The 25,580-nt window shown below is 31.9% G+C and overlaps 1 protein-coding gene and 1 long non-coding RNA gene across 2 annotated transcripts; both read left to right on the top strand.

The window, feature by feature from the left end:
- The first annotated feature begins 5,253 nt into the window (after window positions 1-5,253).
- Window positions 5,254-11,529, top strand: LOC110613989 (glycerol-3-phosphate acyltransferase 9). The gene is made up of 12 exons (XM_021755432.2): window positions 5,254-5,645; window positions 5,743-5,800; window positions 6,265-6,383; window positions 6,677-6,776; window positions 7,685-7,780; window positions 7,927-8,023; window positions 8,317-8,404; window positions 8,485-8,581; window positions 8,672-8,757; window positions 9,255-9,374; window positions 9,503-9,601; window positions 11,040-11,529. The coding sequence occupies exons 1-12, from the start codon at window positions 5,527-5,529 to the stop codon at window positions 11,086-11,088; spliced, it is 1,128 nt and encodes a 375-aa protein (XP_021611124.1). The 5' UTR covers window positions 5,254-5,526; the 3' UTR covers window positions 11,089-11,529.
- A 12,158-nt stretch (window positions 11,530-23,687) lies between these two features.
- Window positions 23,688-25,580, top strand: LOC110613983. Its single transcript, XR_002487693.2, has 3 exons — window positions 23,688-23,759; window positions 24,323-24,423; window positions 25,274-25,580. It is a non-coding gene; the product is annotated as an uncharacterized LOC110613983 (long non-coding RNA).

Raw genomic sequence — 25,580 nt, 5'->3', positions numbered from 1 at the left:
GACCCGAAAATCGGACCGCTACCGGCGCTAGGATCCGGGTCGACTTAAGACCGCCGGGACTCGTAGCAAGCCAAACATACATCCTGGAAACCTGTTTAACCCCATACATGATCAAGAACATACATAAAATTTAAAACTTTTCTTTCATTCATTTCTCATACACCAAACTCAACCTGTGCATGCACTGAACATATACATAATCATCATCATAACCTGACCCCTCTATGGGATCTCATCAATGCCCCAAAGGGCGATATACATGTGTTGAGTTTGGCTAACATCTGTATCATAAAAATCTAAGATCATGCATCAAAAGGGATAACAATACTCATAGGGTCAAGCACATCTATAACCTCAATATACCTCATTACATAACATACTGTAATCTCTTACATTACATTATAGTACAACTGTCATGTCCACCATCTAACTATTATATACACATACTTCAAAACTCTGGCTAACCTCCTGGTCTACCCTTCTTAACTTTCTGATCTGGGTGTCTAGGATCCGTACTGGCTGTTCAACATAAGTGAGATCCTCTTGGACCTCCACATCAGGCTCACTAAGAACCTTGCTCGGATCTGACACAAACTTCCTCAACATTGAAACATGGAAAACCGGATGGATTCTTTCCATTGAAGTAGTCGGATATTATATTCTTTCCCCTTAAGAACATTTATTCTCAAATGTTCAATCATATATGTAAACACATATCATACACATCAAGAAAACACATAAAACCATCTAACAATTTACTTCAAAAGAGATGAGGATACTATTTAAGCATAAACTCTCTAGTCTCCCAAGTACATTTTTCCATATTGTGGTGATATGATAAAACACTTAACATCGTAATTTTCTTGTTTCTCAGTTTTCTAATCTGCGTGTCTACAATGGTTATTGGGTGGTAAAAATTGTAACAGGCATGCTAAAAGCTATTCCTGTAATAAGATCACCTTTGGTAGAGTTATTACGCGGCATACTGGCTGCTCAACATAGGTGAGATCTTCTAGGGTCTCTACATCAGGCTCACTAAGAACCTTGCCCGGATCTGAAATGAATTTCTGTAATATGAAAACATGGAAAACTAGATAGATTCTTTCCATAGAAGCAGGTAAATCTAACTTATAAGATACATTTCCAATCTTTTATAAGATTTCAAAGGGTCTGATGTATACTAGAGCTAGTTTAACTTTCTTTCCAATATGAATCATCCCTTTCATAGGAGACACCTTAAGTAAAACTATATCTCCGTCCTAGAAGACAACTTGCTTCCTATGGATGTCTGCATAGTTCATCTGCGTACTTACGGTTGTTTTGATTCCTTCTCTGATAATGGGCACCACTTTGTTGGTGATCTCTACTAATTCTAGCCCTACTAAAACCCTTTCTCCTACTTCTTTCAAACAAACAGGTGATCTGCACTTCCTCCCATATAAAGCCTTATAGGGAGCCATCCCAATGCTAGCATGGTAACTACTATTATAAGAAAACTTTATCAATGGTAGATTTTGCTTCTAAGAACCACCAAAGTCTAGTACACACATCCTTCAGATATCTTCTATGGTTTGGATGGTTCTTTCTGACTGTCCATCAGTCTGTGGATGGAAAGCAGTGCTAAAATCTAACCTTGTAACCATAATATTCTGTAGACTCTGCTAAAACTTAGAAGTAAACTAGGGTCCCCTATCTGACACTATATAAATTGGAGACCCATGCAATCTAATTGATTTCTTCCAAATAGATCTGTGCCAATTTTTCCACAGAGTAACCACTCCTGATAGAGATAAAGTAAGCATATTTAGTCAACCTGTCCACTATTACCCATATAGAGTTATGTCTGTTTGATGTCATCAGTAACCCTGCTATAAAATCTATTACCATGTGCTCCCATTTCTATGTTAGAATCAGTAGTGGGTTGAGCATTCCAGCTAGTTTCTGATGTTCTAACTTCACCTTCTGACACACCTCACAAATAGACACAAAATGAGTCACTTCTCTCTTTATATAAAGCCACCAGTACACTTCCTTCAGATCCTGATACATCTTGATAGCTCCAGGGTGGACACTGCACCTGGATTATGAGCCTCTCCATAATGTCTCCTTTTAATCTTATGTCATCTGGTACACATAAGTTGTTTTCACAATGAAGAATCCCTCTGTTGTCAAACTTGAAATCATCATTCTTATCTTGCTGAACTGCTCTTGCTATTTTCACCAACTCTTGGTCCTTATGTTGTTTCTGTGCCACTTATTTCAGAAATATAAGTGTCACTTTCATCTGTGCCACCAAAATACATGTACTAGATAACTCTAACTATAAGTATTTGTTGACTAGCCTATAAAACTCTTTCACCACTGGTCTCCTTTCCATAGAGATATGGGATAAACTGCTAAGTGATTTCCGACTAAGAGCATCCGCCACTATGTTTACTGTACTCAAAGGATACTATATTTTGCAATCATAATGACTAAGCAGCTCTACATATCTTCTCTGCCTCAAGTCCTTTATAGATCTGAAAGTCAAACTTTCATAGGCAGGTTAGGCTGCCTGAAGAGCAGCCTTCACAGGCAGGATCAGCGGCCGAACCTTGGTCTTCTGCAATGCAGAACTCAATTCTGCCTTCTGTCAATAGCCCTCAAAACCTAACCAAACTCACATGCAATACCTAAAAGCATATATTTGCAACTCAGAATACAAAGGACTACTCAAAACTAACCTAAACTTCAACATGCATTCATCAAAAAGAGATTCTTAAATTAAAACAAAACTCAACTTCAAAAATCAACAAAGGACTTGCGTGCATTCTAACTATCAACCCAAAATAGAAACAAACCTACTTCAACCCCTTATATCAACAGAAAAACAAGGATTGAAAACTTACCTCTTTAAGAAAACAACAAAAAATTCAGAAGGAGGAAGAAAAGGATTATGAATAAAGCCAGACCTTATAAAACTTTGTCATTTTCAATCAAAAACTTTAAACTAAAAAGAAAATCATAAATTTATGAGAGTTTTAAGAGAAATATAGCGAGAAAATATTAGGAGTTGACATATGCCCACCTCTGCTCGAAAATGGAGAAAACCTCTCTCCATTTTCGGATTGAGCTCAATTTATAGGTGGATTGAAAAAATCACCTTTGGCGACCGAATCTTAAAACCTTTTTAAAACATTTTTTAAAAATATATTTTAAAATACTTAAAATTTTATTTTATAACTTATTTTATCCTTTTAAAATTTTTAATTTTGAGATTTCGAATTGTAATGGAAATTTCATTGAAAAGATGAAATTCTGATATCGGAGTTTACTGGGATATTATATTATTGCCATTACTAATGCCACTAACTTTGAACGGTAGATCTGTTAAAATATGAAAACACAGGGTATAATTGTAAAAAATACAAAATTTAAACTTTTCATTAATAAAAAAATAAATGAAATAATCAAGAGAATATTTGATATATTGTTAGTAGATCTATTTTTTTTAAAAAAAAAAGATATAATAATAACAATAATAGTAATAATAATAATAATAATAAAACTTTCCATTTTAAATATATTCTTTAAGATTATTGGAAAAAATAATTCAAATATTTATAAAAGATAAAATTTATATCACAAACTTTATTTTTTTTATCAAAAAAGTCAGAACTTTAAAATTAGTCGCGCACTAACTTGAATTTAAAAAATTAATAAATATACTCAGAACTTTAAAATTAGTCACGCACTAAATTAAATTTAAAAAATTAATAAATTTACTATAATATAATTTTTGAAGTTTTATTTGATTAATAAATCAGTTTTTTGAAATAAATATTTTTATGTATATTAAATTTAATAATATCTTATTTTATCAATTATATTATTTTTTTTCCTTCTCAATAATTAAAGAATTATAAAAATTAGATTTACAGCAAATAAAATAATTTTTTTAAAATAAATATTCTTTACTCTTATTTAGATAAAAAATAAAAGACATAATAATAACAGCAGTAATAATAATAATAATAATAAAGTTTTTCTAAAAAAACTATTAAAAATAAGTAATTAAAGTATAAAATTATGATAAAATTATAATTTTTAAAAATAAAAAATCTATATTATACTTTTATAATTATGCTCTATATTTTTATATTTTTAGCGAATCTACTTTACCGTTAATTTTTAACTGTGTTAATAACAGTAGAATAAAGATAAGTTATAGAAATTAACAAACACATCAATCAAAATTAAAAATTTCAAGATTTTTTTAGCATTTAACACTTAAAAAATAGAGATTTTGTAAAATCTTATGTACATTGTATTTTAAAATACCTTTTTATGTAAATATTTAATTTTATGTTATTAAATTGTCCCACAAGAAAATGTAGGTTATTAAAGCTTCATTTGTTTGAATAAAAATATTCCCACTAGCTATTCAAAAAATTTAGTAAATAAAAAATATTTTATTAATTAAATAAAATTAAAATATTTTTTTAAAAAAATTATTTTCTATATTTTAATAATTTTATTAAAATTTTTATATAAAAATTTATTAATATATTTTATTTTATAAATTAAAAATATTAAATATTAAATATTATCTAAATACAAATTATTTTTCACAAATAAAAGTAGCTTATTTATTTTTTAAACCTCTATTTTTTATGAAAAATATTTTCTAAAAAAGTATTTTTTTGCATTTCTGATATTTAAAGTACTCATAAAATTTAATTAATAAAAAATATATTTTTGATAAAAAAATTCAAATTATTTTTTTTAAAAAAATTACTATTCGGTTTCTATTAGTATAAAAAAATTTACTAGTTAATTTTTCACTAATAATAGGTGTTTGTGTCAATTTTACCATTAAATATTTTACTAATTAGTCCTTATAATTTTAAAAAATTTATTAATTTTTTTTAAATTTTAAAAAATTAATTAATTAATTTTTATATCAAAATTATTTTATATTTTTTTATAATATTTAACTGCTAAAATTAACAGAAAGATTAATAAATAAATTTTTTGAAATATATTTTTAAAATTTTGAGATAAATTAATTAATTTTTTTTAAAATAATTTTAACCTTAAAAAGAAAAATTACTTTTCATATTTTAAATATCTTATTAAAATTTTCATATATAAATTTATTAATATAATTTATTTTTTAAATTAAAATAAAATAATAAAAAATAAATTATCACATGTTCCACATGAAATACTTCCCAGACAAAACTAAGCCTAAACCTTAGACGACACTTATTTATTTTTTTGGGTCGAAATACACGACGCTGATTAGACAAAACCAGGTCCTTGCTTTGGTATGCGTAAGCGCATGGACGAAATCAATTTCTCATCCAACTTCCTTACAAAAGAAACAGAATGAATTAACCATTTCTCACGAAACAAACAGAGAATTTGGAGTTGGCATAACAGAATGAGGAGGAAAAACAACGCTTGAAATCACTCGATCTTTTAGGGTCACAAAGACAGCATCTCTTTCTCTCTCTGATCGAGACACGATAGCCACAGCCGAAGATGAGAAGTCCTGCTAAGCTAAAAACCTCGAGCTCTGAATTGGACTTAGATCGACCCAATATCGAAGATTACCTTCCTTCCGGATCTGCCATTCAAGAACCTCACGGCAAGCTTCGCCTGTAAACACCTTTCCTTCTCTCTCTCTCTCTTAAGAGTTCGTTCAATTTGCAATTTAAGCTTCAAGGTTTCTATTTTCCCTCTCTAATTTTTTGTTAGGCGTGATTTGCTTGACATTTCGCCAATCCTAACAGAGGCTGCTGGTGCTATTGTTGATGTGAGTTCCCTGCGTATTTTTTTTTGTACTTACGTGAAGAAAATTTTTAGTTTGGCTTTTTAGCGAAGAAGTGTAGGAACATTGAGGCCTGGTTTTCTAATAAAATTTTAAAATGTTGATTTTACTTAAATGTATCTTTGGCCCCTTAAATGTAAATGCTGCATCGGAAGAAAACAATTATAGTCTATTGAAACTTACAGGAATTTCTAGACAAGACTCTATTTGAACTCAACCAAGCCTTATTCCCAATCTAAATGTGGTCACTGCACAGGTCCTATTGCTCCATTTGATTGGGTGTAGGGCTGTATTCATAAATTGCTTCATCCAAAAGAAACAAAAATGTTTTTAGACGAATTTAATAGAATTGTTTTTTAGCAAATATTTTCTGTTAGCTTAGACTGATAAGTTGCTCTTCCTTTCCCTTTTTGATTTGCCTTTTTCCCCCTTATGGTGATATTGAACAGGACTCATTTACACGATGTTTCAAGTCAAATCCCCCAGAACCATGGAATTGGAATATATATCTGTTTCCCCTGTGGTGTTGTGGTGTGGTAATTCGATATGGGATTTTGTTCCCTACCAGGTAACATTCTGTCTTGTAAAGGGATTACTTTATATGTAATGCTTTCTTGTGCCCAATTTTGAATGTTCATTGTATTAATGGACTCCTACTTGATACAACCTTGGGACAGTGTCAAAAAGGTTGATTGTGTTTTTTTTTTTTTTTTTTTTTATTTTTTTTTATTTTTTATGTAGTTTTAAATTTTGGACAGCTAAAAGTGATACTGGTTGTGATGATGATTTAACTTTTAATGAGTTCCTACATGACTTCTGTTTTTATTTTAGCTGCCTGATGAATCTCAATTAAATCTGCAGGGTTCTAATACTGACTATAGGGTGGATTATTTTTCTTTCGTCCTACATACCTGTTCATTTTCTACTGAAAGGGAATGACAAGTTGAGAAAAAAGCTAGAGGTGCCAATAATTTATGTACTTAAAGTTCTTTCTTTTACACCATACTTCTTTTAAATGTTTAAAATTTGTATATTTATGTATAAATGTGAGAAGTGGAATTTTGAAAATTCTGGTTTTATATATTTGGATGGTTTGATATTTATCTTGTCATGATTTTGTTGCCTATACTAGTTTATGTTAACTTGTATATTAAGTCGAGTAAAAGTCCATGTTTTTGCAGTGTTATGTTTCTGTGTGTAACTTTTCTAGAATTTGACTTAATGAATCATGTGAAGTACCATTTAGTAGATACTTTCCTTTTGTTTTGAAATCATGAAGCCATCTAGTTATTGAGGACTGATAGGAGAGCTTAGTATATGCTTAAGCAACCTGATAATTCACACATGATGTTAGACTGTATGAAAAATCTAATAGTACCAATGGCTGTCAGAAAATTTAAAGGTTGGATTCCCTGATTTTATGGTGTATATGCTGGAAAACACTAAACACCTTGATAGTCAATCACATGGAAGGTCCATTAGTTTTCCTCCTTCCCAATGAACCATGATATCCAAGGAGTTCTACTTAATTTATCAAAGAACTGGACATATAGAAGGTGAAATGTAATCCTCTTTGTAATATTTATCTGATATTGGTATTTTGTTTGATATGTTTGGTCATATCAGTTATTTGTACATGTTTGATGGGTATCTAATCTGTTGAAAACAAAGATATGCGTAGAGCAAAAAGAAATTATAATGCCTTCCTGATTTATTGTAATATTGTAATACACATGAAATATAAGAAGCTTACTTTCCAAGGCTTATCACTTCTATTTTTTATTTTTTCACTCTTGAATTTTTACATATTAGCTGTTGAAAATTACACTGGATTTAGTTCCTCGTTATTGTTTTTGGTTTTCCTTCTAGAGGTGTTTGGTGGAGTTAATTTGCAGCTTCTTTGTGGCATCATGGACTGGAGTTGTCAAGTACCACGGGCCACGGCCAAGCATGCGACCTAAACAGGTGCCTTTGAGTAATTCTTTTTTCTTATTTGGATACCAGCTCATAGTGCATTTTATGCATACCTAGTAAAGTTTTGACTATTTATCATTTTTGGATTGTCCAAGGAATGTGCATATGTTTACATGAACCTGTTTATTGTTGACCAGGTTTTTGTGGCCAATCATACCTCCATGATTGATTTTATCATCTTAGAACAGATGACTGCTTTTGCTGTTATTATGCAGAAACATCCTGGTTGGGTTGGTAAGTGTTTAGATTGTATGATTGTATTGTGTGCCTTGCAGTAAAATAACAAAAATAGTACCCATTATTGTGTTTAACTAATAATATCCAAGTGGTAGTTCTGTGTATTAAATTTAAAAGTCTCAGGAATGAATTCCATTGAATAGTTTTTGCTTGTATTTTCCTGAAAAATGCAGCAACAGAAGTGGAATGCCAACTTTTCTACAGTGCTTGAAACTTAGGCTAACTTTGTGCATATTTTAAATTGAATGGCACAGAATAGAGTGATTAATTTTATTTTGTTATTTGTGTAGGACTATTGCAAAGCACTATATTAGAGAGCCTAGGATGTATCTGGTTCAATCGTTCAGAGTCAAAGGATCGTGAAATTGTAGCGAAAAAGTATGCTTAAATGCAGTAGGCCAAAATCTCCTTAATGCAATACTATGTGCACAATGATCATAAGAATATATATATTTCAGGTTAAGGGAACATGTTCAGGGAGCTGACAATAACCCACTTCTTATATTTCCTGAAGGAACTTGTGTCAACAACCACTATACTGTGATGTTCAAAAAGGTATTAAGAAATTTGGGCGGAAAACTTCTTGTTACTTTAAGCTTTACTCTTGTTGTTTTCATTGACTTTTCTTCTCGTTGTCGTGTATAGGGCGCATTTGAACTGGGCTGTACTGTTTGCCCAATTGCAATCAAATACAATAAACTTTTTGTTGATGCTTTTTGGAACAGCCGGAAGTAAGGATATTCACTTAGTTTTTTTGATATCTAATGCATTCTTGTCTCAACAAGTTCCATAAAATATTGCATACCTATCTCAACTCATTATTATTATCCAAGATGCTGTTTTTTGCACAAAAATTAAGCTGTTAAGTAGAAATGCATTTACACCAGGAAACCAGAACAAGATGCTTTGACCATCCATGAGATACATAAACATTTCTGTTACTCTTCCAATCCTGTTGAAAAATGAATAGTACACAATGAAAATCAGTGCCTTTCACATAATCCACCACCTACAAGAATGGTTCAATGCTTGTGATCTAGGATGATACTTCATCAAATTTAACCTTCCAGTATGTAAATTTATTGAGTTATTGGGAGTGACCAATCTATTTGTTTTACTAATTTGGGCTAAATATCCTGGTGTCCAATTTTATCATATGCTTCAGATATCAAGACATTGGCATACTTTTGGTGATATCAGTGAAATGTCTTACATGTCTCTTGTGCAGGCAGTCCTTTACAATGCATCTACTGCAACTCATGACATCCTGGGCTGTTGTTTGTGATGTGTGGTACTTGGAGCCTCAAAATCTGAAACCTGGAGAGACGCCCATCGAATTCGCAGAGAGGTAAATTACTTTATTTTTAATTGTCATGAGAAAGTTTTGTCAGGTGTCGTAATCTTCTGTACGGAAACAAATTTCCTTTGTAAACTCTCCACAATGATGCATGGATTCATTTTGAATGCTGTATGCAGGGTCAGGGACATAATATCTGTACGAGCAGGTCTCAAAAAGGTTCCTTGGGATGGATATCTGAAGTACTCTCGCCCTAGCCCAAAACATAGGGAGCGAAAGTAAGTCTACAACTTTTCTAATTTCTATGCTTTTTCCCCTGGCTCTTCCAGACACCTTATTATTACCCTGTTTCTAGTTTTGCATAGATAGGAATTCAATAGCTCTCTCTCTCTCTCTCTCTCTCTCTCTCTCTCTGTGGCCAGTTTTATGGCTTCTCTTGCCCATAATTTTTCACCTTTACTTCACCTGAGCCTGTTGGTACTGTGTCTGAAGGACCAGCATGTGCTTCTCTGGACACTAATCTCACCTGTTTAGCATTATAGTGATGCGGTTACAGCCTGTTCTACAATCTATACCTACTGGGTTAAACTAATCCTTGAATTCTGTGGATATTTTTATTATCGATTTTGTCTGTTAGTGCCAGCTTTCTAACTGATATAGATAATGGAATTCCTACTAATGCTAACCAAACCAAACATTTAAGTTCTGTCTGCTCAGTTGTTTCAGTTATCTTTTAAGAAGTCAAATAGTTAAGTTGACAGACACTGTCTTTAAAAAGAGGTGAAAGCTTTCTTTGGACTTTGAAAGGATCAGGTGTAAGTAAAAGAATCAAAGAAGAATAGAAAATTGCAAACAGGTAAAGAATGCATCTAAATTGGAATTAAACAAGTAAAACTAATTTTTTTTATCCAGTCTCTCTTACTATTACAGGCAGCGAGTAGTAACTAATTTTGGTGTGCCCACTGGGATAGCTTGTAAGTTATAATAGAAGCTGACAACTTGATATGTCCAACCCTAACGTGCTTAGAGATAATAGATCCACAGTTCCCCAAATTCTTTCAATCAATTACTTGTACTACCTTGTAACTAACAGGATTCTTTATAAAACAAGTGCTTCAAAACTTTAATTTGTAGCACAAGGTGGAACGAAAACCTAAATATTGGTGACAATCAAATGAAGTCAAAATATGAGAGTAAAGGTCTCTTCAAGAGTTCAACTTGGCAGATAGGTTTATTTATTTCTATAATACTAAATTAACCAAAAACTAAATCAAAGGAAAAGATTAAATCAAGTATCAGGGATTTGATATGTTAATTAAGTTTAATGAATAATGCTCAACCCTTTATTTATATTATTGACTTTATGCTTTAGTAACTGGAACTGGAGATGGATGCTTAAGAGAGTTTCTGAATTCATCCATGTAAGCAAAATATCTCGTCTTCCAGACACATGATTCCAATCTTTGTTGGGGTTTTGTTAGTAAGTGTAAAACTCATGATACATGTCAATTGTTAATTGGTTTGTGCTACACACTGGGTATAGCAAAGCCGTCTTTCATATGAAGTATTCCCAGTGTCCTAGATTTTTGTATCCATGTAGAAATTATTTGGTACATCTGATTGCTAAATTGATTCTGAAACTGAGAATAACTAAAATGTCATAGTCTGCATTCAATATTACTAAGTATCAAATTCATTGGCCATTTTGTATCTCAGGCAACAAAGATTTGCCGAGTCGGTGCTACGACGCATGGAGGAGAAATGATGCACATGTTTGTGCTTTTAGTGATTGTTGTATTTGATTCAAGTAGGGTCGTAGTTGTGCACTTGACAGACATTTTTGTTATTCAGGGGCTGACTTTGATCTTTAGCAACAGTCAAGAAGTGGGTGGGAAGGAGAAGGAAATTTTTAAGAAAAAATCATTACTTCCTCGTATTACAGTTTTTTACTTTGACAAGTAACACTAGTTTTATAAAATAGCTTGGTTCAATTTTGTAGGGGTATTTCATGTCTGGATGTTGACATTGTCAAGAGTTGACAAAGTCTCTGCTAGCAAAAATCTAAATTTCCAGGGGAGATGCTAATGATCTGTGTTAGTTTTTAGGTAGTGATGAGGTGTGTTTGTTAAATTTTGGGGAATGCCGGATAAGTTATACTTTTAATTTATTTCAATACTGATTTATATAAATGGTTGAATTATTCATTAAAATGACTTTTTAATAGCAGTTATTTACGTCAATAATGCTACGGGACTCAATTTGAGCTAACTCAAAATGGCATTTTTGTATTTGTTTTGAATTTTTTAACAAGATTACCCTTCTTGAATATGGCTCGTTTCTATTAGGCTAGGAGCCATGATGAGCTATTAGAATTTCTCATCATTATGACTTTAACCAATTTCACAAGTCTCAACTCACTTCACGATTCTGAACAATTTCTTTAAACAATTTCTCATGGCAAACAGTAGAAAGAAAAAAAAAATTTATATTGTCTTTAATAATAACTTATGGATTAGGTTACTAGTATTCGGTTCAAACCGAAAAAATTGATCGAATTGAATTAATTCGAAAATTTAGTTCTATTTTTTATTAATTTCTGTTCGGTTCGGTTTTTAATTTTAAAAATTTCAGTTATTTCAGTTCGGTTTTGAGTTGAAAAAATCAAATCGAATCGATTAGTGATAATAATATATTATTGAATAATATATAGAGATTAGATCGTATTAGAGTTAAAAATATTCTAATTAAATTTTAAAATATTAAAAATAAAATGTAAAAAATAAAAAAAAATTATTAAAAATTTAAATCGATTAAATCGAATTGAATTGAATCAAATTGAATTAGATCGGTTTGATTTGATTTAATTTTTAATTAAAATCGATTTGGTTTAGTTTTTATAAATATTAAAATTTAAATTTTTAATTTATTCGATTTGATATGATTTTAAATCAAAGCGACCGAATACTCACTCCTTATAATATACAACTCACAATAAGAGTGTGCTTCACTTGTTATTAGTGTACGCAATAGCTTGTATAGATCATATAACATACGTTAACGATACATGTATAATTTCATATCGTTATGAAAAAGATATATCTTTTATTTTATCGTCTGAAACGTTAATGGACATTAATAATGGACAATAACAATCTCTCCCGGTAACCCATGTGGAGTCAAAAACGTGCAACAACTGGCAATACATATCTTTTTGAAAATTATCATTCAAAAAGAATTATGAAACAAAGAAACATGGATTGCATTAAAGTGTTATATGTCTTTGTTGCTGATGTTTACATTGATTTTTTTATTTAGAAATTATTTGTTGTAGTTTAAATTGCAGAAAAGAGAAAAAAGTGAAGTTAATTGAGGACAGATATTTTATATTAATGTCGTTAATTTGTATGAAAATATTAAATGAAGTTTCTTTTTAGAAAATTTGAAGTATTTCATTTGTATGTTTTTTTTTTTCATTTTACAAACAATAATAATGTACTTAAATTAATAATCTATTTAAAATATGGTGATATAATCTAGTGAGATATTTGTAATATATTGAAAATGATTAATTTAATCAATGGAAATTAAAAAATTAAAATTAAATTTAATCCAAATAACTTGATAGAAAAACTCTTATTAAACATAACACCAAAGTTATCCATTCATTAAGATAAGCTAAAGACAAATCAACATTCAAACAAATATCAACTTGGAGATATATCAAGGAAGAAGCAATTAACAAGCAGAAAAATATTTTTAAATTATATAGGTGGTTCATAAAAACATATATCAAAAAAGCAAATAATCGCAAAATATATCCTTTTATGCATTGACAAAATATATCACTCACTTGGAATATCTTTCATTCTTCATATGACAATGGCCGAGCAAGAGGCAACTACTGAGCAGAAGTTGACGTATCAAATATGACAATGGCTGAACAAGAGACAACTACTGAGCATAAGTTCGTATCAGATATGACAATAACATTATTATCCTTAACTGTTCTGTTATCACTTATTTTAAGTAACCGGAGGAATATATCACAAGATTTCATGAGTGGTATATCTTCTAATTGGGTAACTGTTATGTATTACTTTCCAAGATCATGAACTAATCTTTTCAGTAATTGTTTCACTTCAGTTCTCATCTCTTTCAATTGTTGCTTCATGATGATGTATATTACTTTCAACATTGTCGGAGATGTAGGCAAGTTGATGGACCTTTTAATCCTCATATATGGAGTTCTATCCATGTTATGGTGAAAAAAAAAAAGAAGTCTATCAAAGAAAAGAAATTTATATATATACATATAGCATTAGAAAGTCAATATATAGTTTCCACGTAGAGGGTTATATGGTGGAAATAAATATTTTCTTTATTTAATATATTATTTAATAAGACATATTAGTGGCCGAAGACTATGTTGTTGTAGTATAGTAAATATTGATTCATGCAAAAAGTTTAATATTATGTGCATGGCATTAAAAGCATTTATTGCATAAGCTTATAATAATCATATCAAGAAGTTTTGTTGATTAGAGTTTGCTCGTCATATCTCACGTTGTTACGTTGTTCTCAATTTTTTTTTGAGAAAATCTAAGTACTCAAGCATCAAAATAATGGTGGCTTAAACTATAGTCTAGATATTTTAATAGTAGTATAGAAGACAACCTTGTCTCCTGCAGAAATATCATATGTGAATTCCACCTCATCATCTTCGGCCAATAAATTTTCATTAAAAAATATACACCATCTTTCTCAAATATCGCTTTTCTAAATACTCCATCTCTACTAAACCAAGTGACATATTTCACTAACCATTTTCTTCTATCAAATCCTTATACTTTCGTCCACATCCCATTCATTCTAAGGAGCTGAATTGCAAAATTAATTGGGATATTCTAGTACAAAACAAAATTAAAAATTTATATGAGTAATTTTTATAAAATTTCCACCATATGAAAAAAATAAATTATACACATCTATATACCACTTTATACTTCCAATCAATTGTATTCATCACAGCCGTAAAGTTGGGTTGCATTGTGGGTGGATTAAAATTAGAATCATCCAATATATCTATTAAAAATAAATAATCCTATTGACATAAATGTATAAAGCAACATCAAGAATATACTGAAATCTAACAACTTTTAAGTGATTAAACTTTCTATAAATGGCCATGAAAAGGATTGAAGAATCCAGCAAAATAAAAATAAATTAAGAATTTAGTTGGTGGAGGTGCATAAACAGGTGCAACCTCAATCCATTTTTTTTTGTATGTTTTAAATCGTTACTGTTGATGTACATATACAAAAGAAAACCTGAGCTAGCCACAGTCCAAGAATTGAAGGAGTGTGTGCTGGCATTTAGTTAGATGTAGAGCTATTCTAACGGGTTAGTTAAGATACAAAATTGACTAACTGATTTCCTTTACACCCCCCCTTCAAGCTGGTGTTGGGGAGAAATCAACCAACTCAAGCTTGGACACAAATGTAGAATAAGAATGAGAAGGTAAAGGTTTCGTAAACATGTCGGCAAGCTGCAAGGAGGATGGAGATACAGAGTGGTAATGAAACCTGCTTGCAGCTGAGTACGAACCACATGACAATCAATGTCAATGTGTTTTGTCCTCTCATGAAAGACTGGGTTAGCAGCAATATGGATGGCTGCCTTATTATCACAATGTAACGGTATCGGTTGAACAATAGTAATATGAAAATCAGTCAAAAGAGAAGATAACCACCGAAGCTCACACACAGTAGATGCCATGGCGCGATATTCCGACTCAGCAGAAGACCGACTCACCGTATTCTGTTTCTTAGTCTTCCAGGAAACCAATGAAGTACCGAAGAAAATACAATACCCGGTAACGGATCGACGAGAATCAACACAAGATGCCCAGTCAGCATCACAAAAGGCTCGGAGTTTCAAATCATTTGTTGCTGGTAAAAATAATCCCATGTAACTAGTTCCCTTCAAATATTTCACCACGGTGAGAGCAGCTTTTAGATGCATAGTATGTGGAACCTGCATATATTGGCTAAGTTGCTGAACCGCATAACTAATATCGGGCCTGGTCATGGATAAATAAAGCAACCGACCAATGAGTCTCCGGTAAATCTCAGCATCTTGCAATGGCTGTCCCATATCTTTACTCAACTTAATGCCTTGAATATACGGACTAGCTGTAATTCGGGCATCCTGCAAACCTGTATCCTGAATAATATCAGTAATGAATTTATGTTGTGTTAACAACATTCCTGATGCCGAACGTGCCACCTCGATACCCAAAAAATATTGAACATCGCCGAGATCTTTAATAGTGAATTTCTTATCCAAAAAATGCCGCAAATCAGTAATTAAGGTGGCTAAAGGACTAGTAATCAAACAATCATCAACATAAACTAAGATAGCAATAAAAGAACCTCCATGACCCTTAGTAAACAAGCAATGATTGAAAGAAGATTGTTTGAAACCTTGTGTCATCAAACTGACTGTCAATTCTTTATTCCATTGCCTGCCGGCTTGCTTCAACCCATAAAGTGATCGCTGCAATTTGCAAACTTGGCCCTTCTCCGCTTTGTCATAACCAGGAGGAACTTGCATGTAGATATCTTCATCAATGGATCCGTGCAAATAAGCATTATTGATATCAAGTTGCTTCACTGGCCAAGAATATGCGGCTGCCACAGTTAAGAAAATTCTTACTGTTACTAACTTGGCAACAGGAGAGAAAGTCTGATTGTAATCGAGACCAAGCAACTGGTTGTACCCCTTGGCGACGAGCCTTGCTTTATATCTGTCTATGCTCCCATCTGCATTATATTTAATCCTGTACACCCACTTACACCCAACAGGTTTAACGTTAGGAGGCAAAGCAGTTAAAATCCATGTATGATTTTGTTCTAAAGCATCCAATTCTTTTTGCATAGCATTTACCCAATTCATATCAGTTTTAGCATAATTATAATTGCAAGGTTCTTTGATTTTAGATAGCTAGGCAATAAAAAACATATGAGAGGAGGAAAAATGAATGTTGGAATCTGATGTATTATTGGTAATATAATCAGTCAACCAGGCAGGAGTTTTCCTCAGTCGTGTACTTCGACGAACCGGTTGTGGAGATGCAGGTACCACAACCAAATCAGTTTCAGTTCCCATAGCCAAATCAGTTTCAGTTCCCACAGTATTATCAGCATCAAAAGAAGAGCAGTCAGGAAGATCATTATCAAGACCCAAAGGCACGGAATTAGTTTCAGGTAGCGGTGCGGGTTCAAGTGGTGGGTCGGTGTTTGGTGATGAAGCAGGAGTAATAGAAGATTGCTGTTGGTGGGGCGTATAATTGGTATCAAATAGACAAGTGGGTAAAACAAAAGCTGTAACATCCTCTGGTTTGGTATAATGAAAAGGAAAAAGAGTTTCTTGAAACATAACATCTCGTGAAACAATAATGACTTTAGTAGTCAAACAGTAGAGTTTATAAGCTTTTTGGTTTTGAGCATAACCCAATAAAACACATGGGAAAGCCCGGGGATCAAATTTGTGTTTGTGTGGTTTGGTGTTGGTAGCATAACAGAGACAACCAATTGTCCGAAAATAAGTATAATCAACCTGTTTACCATGTAACCTTTCATAAGGAGTTTGCCACTGTAAGTTTTCGGAAGGCAACCGATTGGTAATATGGGTGGCTGCTAACAATAATTCAGACCAGAAAATGGCAGGTAATTTGGATTGGAAAAGTAGTGTGCGGGCGATGTTTAAAAGAGTTCGGTGTTTCCGTTCTACAACTCCATTTTATTGTGGAGTGTAAACACAGGTTTGTTGATGTAAAGTGCCTTGGTCTTGCAAGAAAGTACTACATGCAGCATTAACAAATTCAGTACCATTGTCGGTGCGAATGTTCTTTATCCGTTTAGCAAAATGTGTAAACACATAATGGAAAAAAGATTTCAATGCAAGCAACACCTGATCTTTAGTTTTCAGCATATAAGTCCAACAAAAACGACTATAATCATCAACTATTGTTAACATGTAGATCGCATTTGTAATAGACTTCAATTTATACGGACCCCATAAATCAACATGAATAAGATCAAATATATTCTCACTGGAAATCATACTTGTAGGAAAAGACAGCCTTGTTTGCTTAGCAACAGGACAAATAGGACACATTAACTCAGCATAATCACATTTAGCAACTCCATCTATATGTTTCAACCTTTTAAAAGAAACATGTCCTAATCTAGCATGCCAAAGCATAGCTAGATGGTTATTATGCTCAGAACAATGGCTAACAGAATTGCAATTGCTCTGTTTATTAAATGAATCTGCTGTCAAATAATAAAGATCTTCAAACACTGTTCCTTTGGCCAATACTTCTCTAGTCTGTAAATCCTGGAATAAACAATATTCGGGGAATAAGTGCGCAGATAAACCACAAGTCCTAGCAAGCAAGCTGACTGACAATAAATTGCAACTGAACGAAGGAACATATAGAACATTGTATAAAATAACTCTGGAGTTCAATTTAATATTTCCAATGTGTGTTACTAATCTGGTTGAATTGTCTGGCAGTCGGATAGTCTTTGGTGGATGTAATTTAACAACTTGATCATAAAAATTGAGGTGGGGTGTGATATGATCAGTTGCGCCCGAATCGACTATCCAATTATCCTTGCAATTAAAATTAATACTAGTAAAAACTGAATTGAGTAAAGTACCTGCAAAATTCACGTGTCTGACATCTCCATCATCTTGATCATTACTGCCACTTCTGGAGTTGAGGAATTTTTGAAATTCTTGTTGCAAGAAATCTGTCATCCCTTTATCGAGACCATCAGTTCCTTTCTGCTGCAGTCCTGACTGCTGTAATGGTGTCTCATCAGTTGCAACACGAGTAACATTATTAGCTCTGTACTTTCTGACGTCCACCCCTCTTTTCTTCTGTAATTCAATGAACCAATCTGGATATCCGTGGAGACTGAAGCAATCGTCCACTATGTGTCCTGCACCTTTGCAATTGGTACAATATTGCTTCTTCTTGTCCTCTTTTCGAGATGAAAAGGAAGCCCTGTTATTTCCAGTTCCCGTGTTGCTTCTGTTTCCAGAAAAATTTCTTCTAGCAAGCATTACTGCAGCAGTCTCAGAGGAAGATGTGCTATCAATTTGCACTTCTCTTTGTTTCTCCACACTCATGATCATGGAGTATGCTTTATTAATTGACGGTAAAGGATCTTGCAAAAGAATTTGATTCTTCACGTTGTCATACTCATCTCCTAATCCCATCAAAAATTGCATCAATCTCCTATTGCTGTCATAATTTGTAATTACGGTACCAGTTTCACAACAAACAGGCAGTGGAGCTAAACACAATAGCTCATCCCACTTCTTCTTCAAACTTGTGTAGCATTCTGTCACAGAATTACTACCTTGCTTGTACCCGGCTATATCTCGTTCTATCTGGTAAATCATGGGCCCATTGCTCTCGCCATAACTGTGCTTTAACTCGTCCCAAAGTATCTTTGTGTTTTTGCAGAATACAAAAGCGTCAGAAATATCCTTAGACATGGCATTTAGCAACCATGATACAACCATGCTATCTGCCGTTAACCACTTCTCATAATCATCTGAATCAAGTGCCGGAGCTTTAATTTTTCCATTAATAAATCCTAATTTCTTCTTAGCTCTGAGAGCTATTTGAACCGACCAACTCCAAGAGAGATAATTGGGCCCTCTCAAAGGAGTGTTTACGAGACTGAATCCAGGAGCGTCGGAATTGTTAACATGATACAGATCATTTTCGCTATTCTTTGTGTTTATAGCAGCGATGATCTTCGCTAAATCCTCAGGAGTCATCATTGTTATCTATTGGCTAATCTCAAACAACAAAGGTATAGAATGCAGAGATTAGAGAATAAACCTTAACCAGGCTCTGATACCATGAAAAGGATTGAAGAATCCAGCAAAATAAAAATAAATTAAGAATTTAGTTGGTGGAGGTGCATAAACAGGTGCAACCTCAATCCATTTTTTTTGTATGTTTTAAATCGTTACTGTTGATGTACATATACAAAAGAAAACCTGAGCTAGCCACAGTCCAAGAATTGAAGGAGTGTGTGCTGGCATTTAGTTAGATGTAGAGCTATTCTAACGGGTTAGTTAAGATACAAAATTGACTAACTGATTTCCTTTACAGACCATTTAGTCTTTAGTTTTTTAGAGATATCATAAACTTTCCTTGCACGTATCCGGTGAATATATATTAAATTGCTTACAAAAAATAATATAAAATTTTATTCCATTTCATAACATTTCATATCATTCTATTGAAATTGTTTAATTTATCACAATTCTTTCGTCTCATATAACATGTCTAAATTATTTGCAATAATCAATAAGTCATCAATACATAGAATTAAAAAAATAAACTTACTCCCGTTGATTTTTTAGTTAATAATATTTTTTAAGAAAATAAAAAACTTTAATAGTATCATTAAAATTAATATACCATAATCAAAATGTTTTTCCATTTTCATATATTGATTTCTTAAATTTACACATAATGTGGCGTTTTCTTTCAAATGAGAAGCCTTCAGATTGCTCTTATAAACTTTATCTTTAAGTTTTTCATTTAGAAATATTATTTTCACATCCATTTGGTGTAACTCATAAGCCACTGAAATCATAATTAATTTTAGAGATAATTACAAAATTTTTAATTTTAATTTTATATTTTTTTATTAAAATTAATCATTATATTTTTATATATTTGTTTCTAAATATTATAATTACTAATAAGTCCTTATATTTGCATATTAATCTCTCTATTTATTAGCTTTTAATATCTTATATGTGAAAAATAATAAAAAAATTAAAAAAATTTAATATCTCTTTTTTGTCATAATTAAATAAAAAAAAATCATTGAAAAGGGAAAAGTTAAATGAGAAAGGACTATTTAGACTTGAATTTAGATGTATATTATGCTAAGATTTTTTATTTAATTTTTATTTTATTAATTTATCTCTAACTATAAGATATTAAATTTAATAAACATGTGAAATTAATTTATAAAAAATAAATAAATTTTTATTTATAAACAATTATAATATTTAGGGAGCAATTTGTAAGAATATAGGGAAGAATTATAACCAAAGGGACTATTTTATTACAAAATAAAACTTTATAACTAAATTTAATAAGTATATGAACCAAATTATATATTGGGTAATTTACGATTTAGTCCCTGGGTATTGCCATTATTAACAAGTCAGTCCCTGTATTTTCAAAAACCTATTAAAACGTCCTTATGTTTTCTCTCCGTCAACGAAATAGTCCTTCTGTCTATTTTTGCCGTTAAAAATATAGTAAAAGACTAAATTACCCCCAATTATTTTTCTCCTCCTCCTCCTTCCTTTTCTTCTTCATCAATTCTTCTTCCTTTTGCTTCTTCTTCTTCTGCTTCTTCTCCTTTTTCTTCTTCTTCTTCTGTTTTTTCTCCTTCTTCTTCTGCTTCTTCTCCTTTTTCTTCTTTTGCTTCTTTTTCTTCTTTTTCTTCTTTATCTTCTTCTTCTTCTTCTCATTCTTCTCCTTCTTCTTCTTCTTTTTTTTCTTTTTCTTCTTTCTCTCCTTCTTCTTCTTCTTCTCCTTCTTCTTCTTCTTCTCCTTCTTCTTCTTCTTCTTCTCCTTCTTCTTCTTCTTCTTCTTCTTTTTCTTCTTCTTTTTCGGAGGAGGAGGAGGAGGAGGAGGAGGAGGAGGAAGAGGAAAGAAAAGATAGGGACTATTTTGTTGATAAAAAGAAATAACAAGGATGTTTTAATAGATCTGAGAAAAGATAGGGACTATTTCGTTGACAAAAAGAAACAATAAGGACGTTTTAATATATTTCTAAAAATATAGGGAGAGACGATTTCGTTGACAGAAAAAAACGATGAGGAGGGACTATTTCGTTGATTTAAATAAACGATAAGGATGTTTTAATAGATGTGAGAAAAGATAGGGACTATTTCATTGATGGAAAAAAATAATAAGGACGTTTTAATAGATATGAAAAAAGATAAAAATATTTTAATAGATTTTTGAAAATGTAAGGACTAACTTGTTAATAATTATAATATACAAGGACTAAATAAATGGTTTTATTTGAGGGTAAAATTGGATTTTAAAAATTTTCTCTCTCTTCCTTTGTCTAATTTTAACGGAAAATAGGACGGAAGGACTATTTTGTTGACGGAAATAAAATATAAGGACGTTTTAATAGGTTTCTAAAAATACAGGGACTGACTTGTTAATAATGGCAATATTCAGGGACTAAATCGTAAATTATCCTTATATATTTTATAGAACTTTAAGGATTAAAATGTAATTCATCCTAATTAAAATTTATTTTTAATTAATTTTTAAATGCAACATTAGCGTTTCATAGCGGTGTTAGAGAAAAAAAATTTCACTTTACTAACGGAGTGAAACTACATGATTCTTTTTGTCACAAATTAAATTATATAATTCTACTTAAAAAATACGTCAAATCACATGATAATTTTTTTATAATTTTCCCTTATTCTTAATAAGTTTATCTTTGAAGCTAATGAAACCTCTCTTTATAATCAATACTATCTTTCTGAGTATATATCTTAGTAACAAATTATTTTATGTCATTTGAGTCGCGTTTGGTCTTAATAATCCATTTATACCGAGGTAGTTTATATAATTAACAAATCTCATACTTTATTTTGTCACATGATTTTATTCTTTAATAGCATCTATTCATTTATTAGACTCAATACGTTTCTATGACTTATGAAAATAACTATGGATCCTTATTGATTCTAATAACAGAGTATGATTCTTGCAAGTAAACCACATAATCTTCAACAATTATCAATCTCATTTCTTATTAAGATCATGATTTACCTCTATCAATAATTTGTCAGTTAGTCATTTTATAGTGTATTTCACTATTATATTATGCAACATTATTTAAATTTTTAATAATTATTGAGGTAATATGTAAAAGAGGAATGGATAAAATATATTAACATTTCACTTATTTTTAATGGTCTTATAATTAATTTGAAATGACCCCATATTTTTACGAGGTAGTGTGTTCATAATAAACTACACCAAAAAGAAACCATCAATCATCATCATTAAAGTTTTCATACTGCGATGTTACTCATTTTAATAATATGCTCTTGTATATCTATTGAACTCAAACTTCATGATCATGAGCTATGCCATTAGAGTACGACAAGTATAATATATTTCTTATTTCTATTAGTGATATAAGACTGAATAGAGGAGTTTTAACTAATAAAGTTTGACTAAGACGAAATAATAAAAACGAGAGATTAAAAGTCGAAAAGTCTTTTTGAAATTCTTAAGAGATTGAAAATTGAGTTTCAAATAGTCAATGAAAGGTTATTTATAATAGAAAAAACCCTAATATATAAAATTATAAAAATATTTAAAAAAATAATTAAAATGCAAAATTAACTCCCTAAACGATGAAATTTTCGTTTTGAACTTTGTGACAGGTCTTTGATCCTTGTCACACTTTTGAAAGTCGTGCGTCTCAAAATTTTCTTTCCGAAAAGCTATCGTGAATCTCTTTTGGATGTCGGCAGCAAATGTTAGACGCAGTCCAAATCTGCCGTAAAATTCAAAACTAATTTCTCCACGTCAATTAACTTATAAAATAAATGTCTTAATATTATTAGCAATAATCATTCACAAACCTAAAGTTTAATCGGTAATGTTTTTATTATTTATAGTAAAAATTCTCATTCTGACTGCTTATATTATAATGGCAGCATGTTTATCATTCTATAATAGTAAGTTAATATCTCAGATACATGAGCGGAACTTGACTTATTTCATTCAAAGAAGTTTAATCCATTAAACGTGGTAATAGATAAGCTTGCAAATAAAGTTAACACTACAAAAAAACAAGGTATCAGTGACGGATTTAGCGACGGAATTTACTTCCGTCGGAAAAAAAAATAGCGACGGATCAACGACGAATAGTTTATGTTTAAATTTCTGACGGATTAGCGACGGATTTTTAAAATATTAGCGACGGAATTTATTCCGTCGCTAATCCGTCAGAAAAATCAAACAATATAAAAACAAAACCCTAAACTTCTCTTTCCTCATCTCTTATAATTTCAGCCACGCTTTTCCTCTCCTATCTTCCCCTCAGCGCCGAATCGATCTTCCTGCCACTCTCGCCGCCGCCGCCGCCGTCGCCGTTGTGAGTCCCAAAGCTGCCGCAAGTTGCTGTCGCGCGCCCCGTTGCCACTCACCGCCGCCGTCGCCTCGCCGTTCCCGTGACAGATTTGCTGTCGCCTCGTCCTCGCTGTCGCCTCGTCCTCACTGTCGCCTCCACCGCCGTTGCCACCCGCCGGTGCAACTTCCGATCGTCGCCACTCCATGTAAGTTAGTGAATATGGGATTTGCTTCAATGGTTGCAGATAGTAAAATATTTTTAATTAATCAAGTATTTTAAAAATAAAAAAAAAATTAAAAATATTTTCTTGCTGCGTGCCCAGCAGCTTGCTGCGTGGGCACGCAGCAGCAGCTTGCTGCTGCTGGGCACGCAGCAGCAGCTTGCTGCTGCTAGGCACGCAGCAGCTGCTGCTGGGCACGCAGCATGCTGCGTGGGCACGCAGCAGCATGCTGCGTGGGCACGCAGCAGCTTGCTGCGTGCCCAGCAGCTTGCTGCGTTTAATTGAAATTTATATATAAATTTATATATAAATTTATATATAAATTTATATAAAATTTATATAAATTGAAATTTATATAAAATTTATAAAATTTATATAAATTGAAATTTATATATAAATACTTGTGGTATCATACATCATACATCTTTGTTCACTATCCAAAAATATGGTTCTAAACACTTGAAAAGTTCAACATCAACATGAGAATTGTGGATATATACTTCTCTTAATTGCAGTCCTGCAATTTATGATTGATAATTTGGATGCAGGTGCCAAAGAACTCTTGATTAGCATTTCTGAGAAGCAGGGAAGGAAAATGAATTCTGCTGAGTCTGCGAATGACATTCCCAAATTTGTTGAATTTTTTAAGGTATTACATTCTTGGCTAACAAATAAATAATCTGACTGTAGTAAAATTGACTTCATTTATATGTCATGGCTGTTTAGTTTAAATAGAAATAAACTTTGAAGAGTAGTGTGCTTGTGTCATGGGGTAAGCTGGGATCATTTTTCAGCCTTCACCAGACCAGATGAGTTTCTCTTCTTTTAAATTCATCCAAGGTAATGATACAGAATGATATGCAGGAGCTAGTTATTCATTCTATGATTGATTGCATGCTAATTCTTCTTTTTCTTGAAGGTACAGAAAAATAGCTTATCTAATAAATTGATACTCTTGATTTTTTGTTCTCTTGGTTGATTTACCATAAAGGAGTGCTCTAAGCTGAGGTTTGAAATATGATGTTCATTTGCATTTTGTATCTGCTATAATGTCCAAGTATGATGCATTTTCTTTTCTGATACTGTAAAAAGGAGATATGATGAGTTTTTGTCCTGTAAGAGAGATAAGGAAAAAGATAATAATCTCTACTAAATTGTTCAGTTTCCTGGGATATAATTTGGTTCCTTATTTTTCATCTTTGCTTTTCATAGTTTGGTTTATGCTTAGGATGGTGGTTAAAAATTTAAGTTGATAGGAAGTTGAGTGGAGTTGCACCACGGAGGCTGGTGTGGGGTGGGTGAGAGGATCTTGTAGCATATTAGAAGGGTTCATGTTCTTCACATGAGTTTCTATATGTCAAGTTTTTGGGTTTATCATATTATTTCTATTTTTTCATTCTACTTTTTGTAATTTTGTTATGAAGAAAGAAAATTTTATATTAATTTTGTAATATTGTTAATTGAAATTTATATATAAATTTTTTTTTTCATATGTCTAGAAGAGCAGTATTATCTTAGAGGTAGAGGGCATGGCCAGCAGCTCTCTATGAATGAAAGACATGAGGCAACAGAGATGCAAAAGGAAACACGAGAGCATACTCCACAAGCAAACATATTTTCATCATCACACAACTGTAGATTCTACTTCTCCATCAGATGTTTCAGCAAACTGATAGATTTGTTTTAAATTTTATGAATATTGTTAAGTATATGGATTTGTTCTAAACTTTCGATTTTGTAAACATTGTGAAGTATTTGTGTGTATGAATATGAATTATAATGATTATGAATGACTTTTAATTTATA

Source organism: Manihot esculenta, chromosome 4 (genome assembly GCF_001659605.2).
Source record: "Manihot esculenta cultivar AM560-2 chromosome 4, M.esculenta_v8, whole genome shotgun sequence".
Classification (NCBI taxonomy): domain Eukaryota; kingdom Viridiplantae; phylum Streptophyta; class Magnoliopsida; order Malpighiales; family Euphorbiaceae; genus Manihot; species Manihot esculenta.
This window is presented reverse-complemented; position numbering and strand designations above follow the sequence as displayed.

Bases quoted from the DNA above. Each gene is read 5' to 3' on its own strand.
- LOC110613989 (XM_021755432.2), top strand. From the start codon at position 5,527: ATGAGAAGTCCTGCTAAGCTAAAAACCTCGAGCTCTGAATTGGACTTA. The intron at 5,646-5,742 runs GTAAACACCTTT...ATTTTTTGTTAG, and splicing joins CCTCACGGCAAGCTTCGCCT to GCGTGATTTGCTTGACATTT. The intron at 6,777-7,684 runs GTGCCAATAATT...TTTTCCTTCTAG, and splicing joins AGTTGAGAAAAAAGCTAGAG to AGGTGTTTGGTGGAGTTAAT.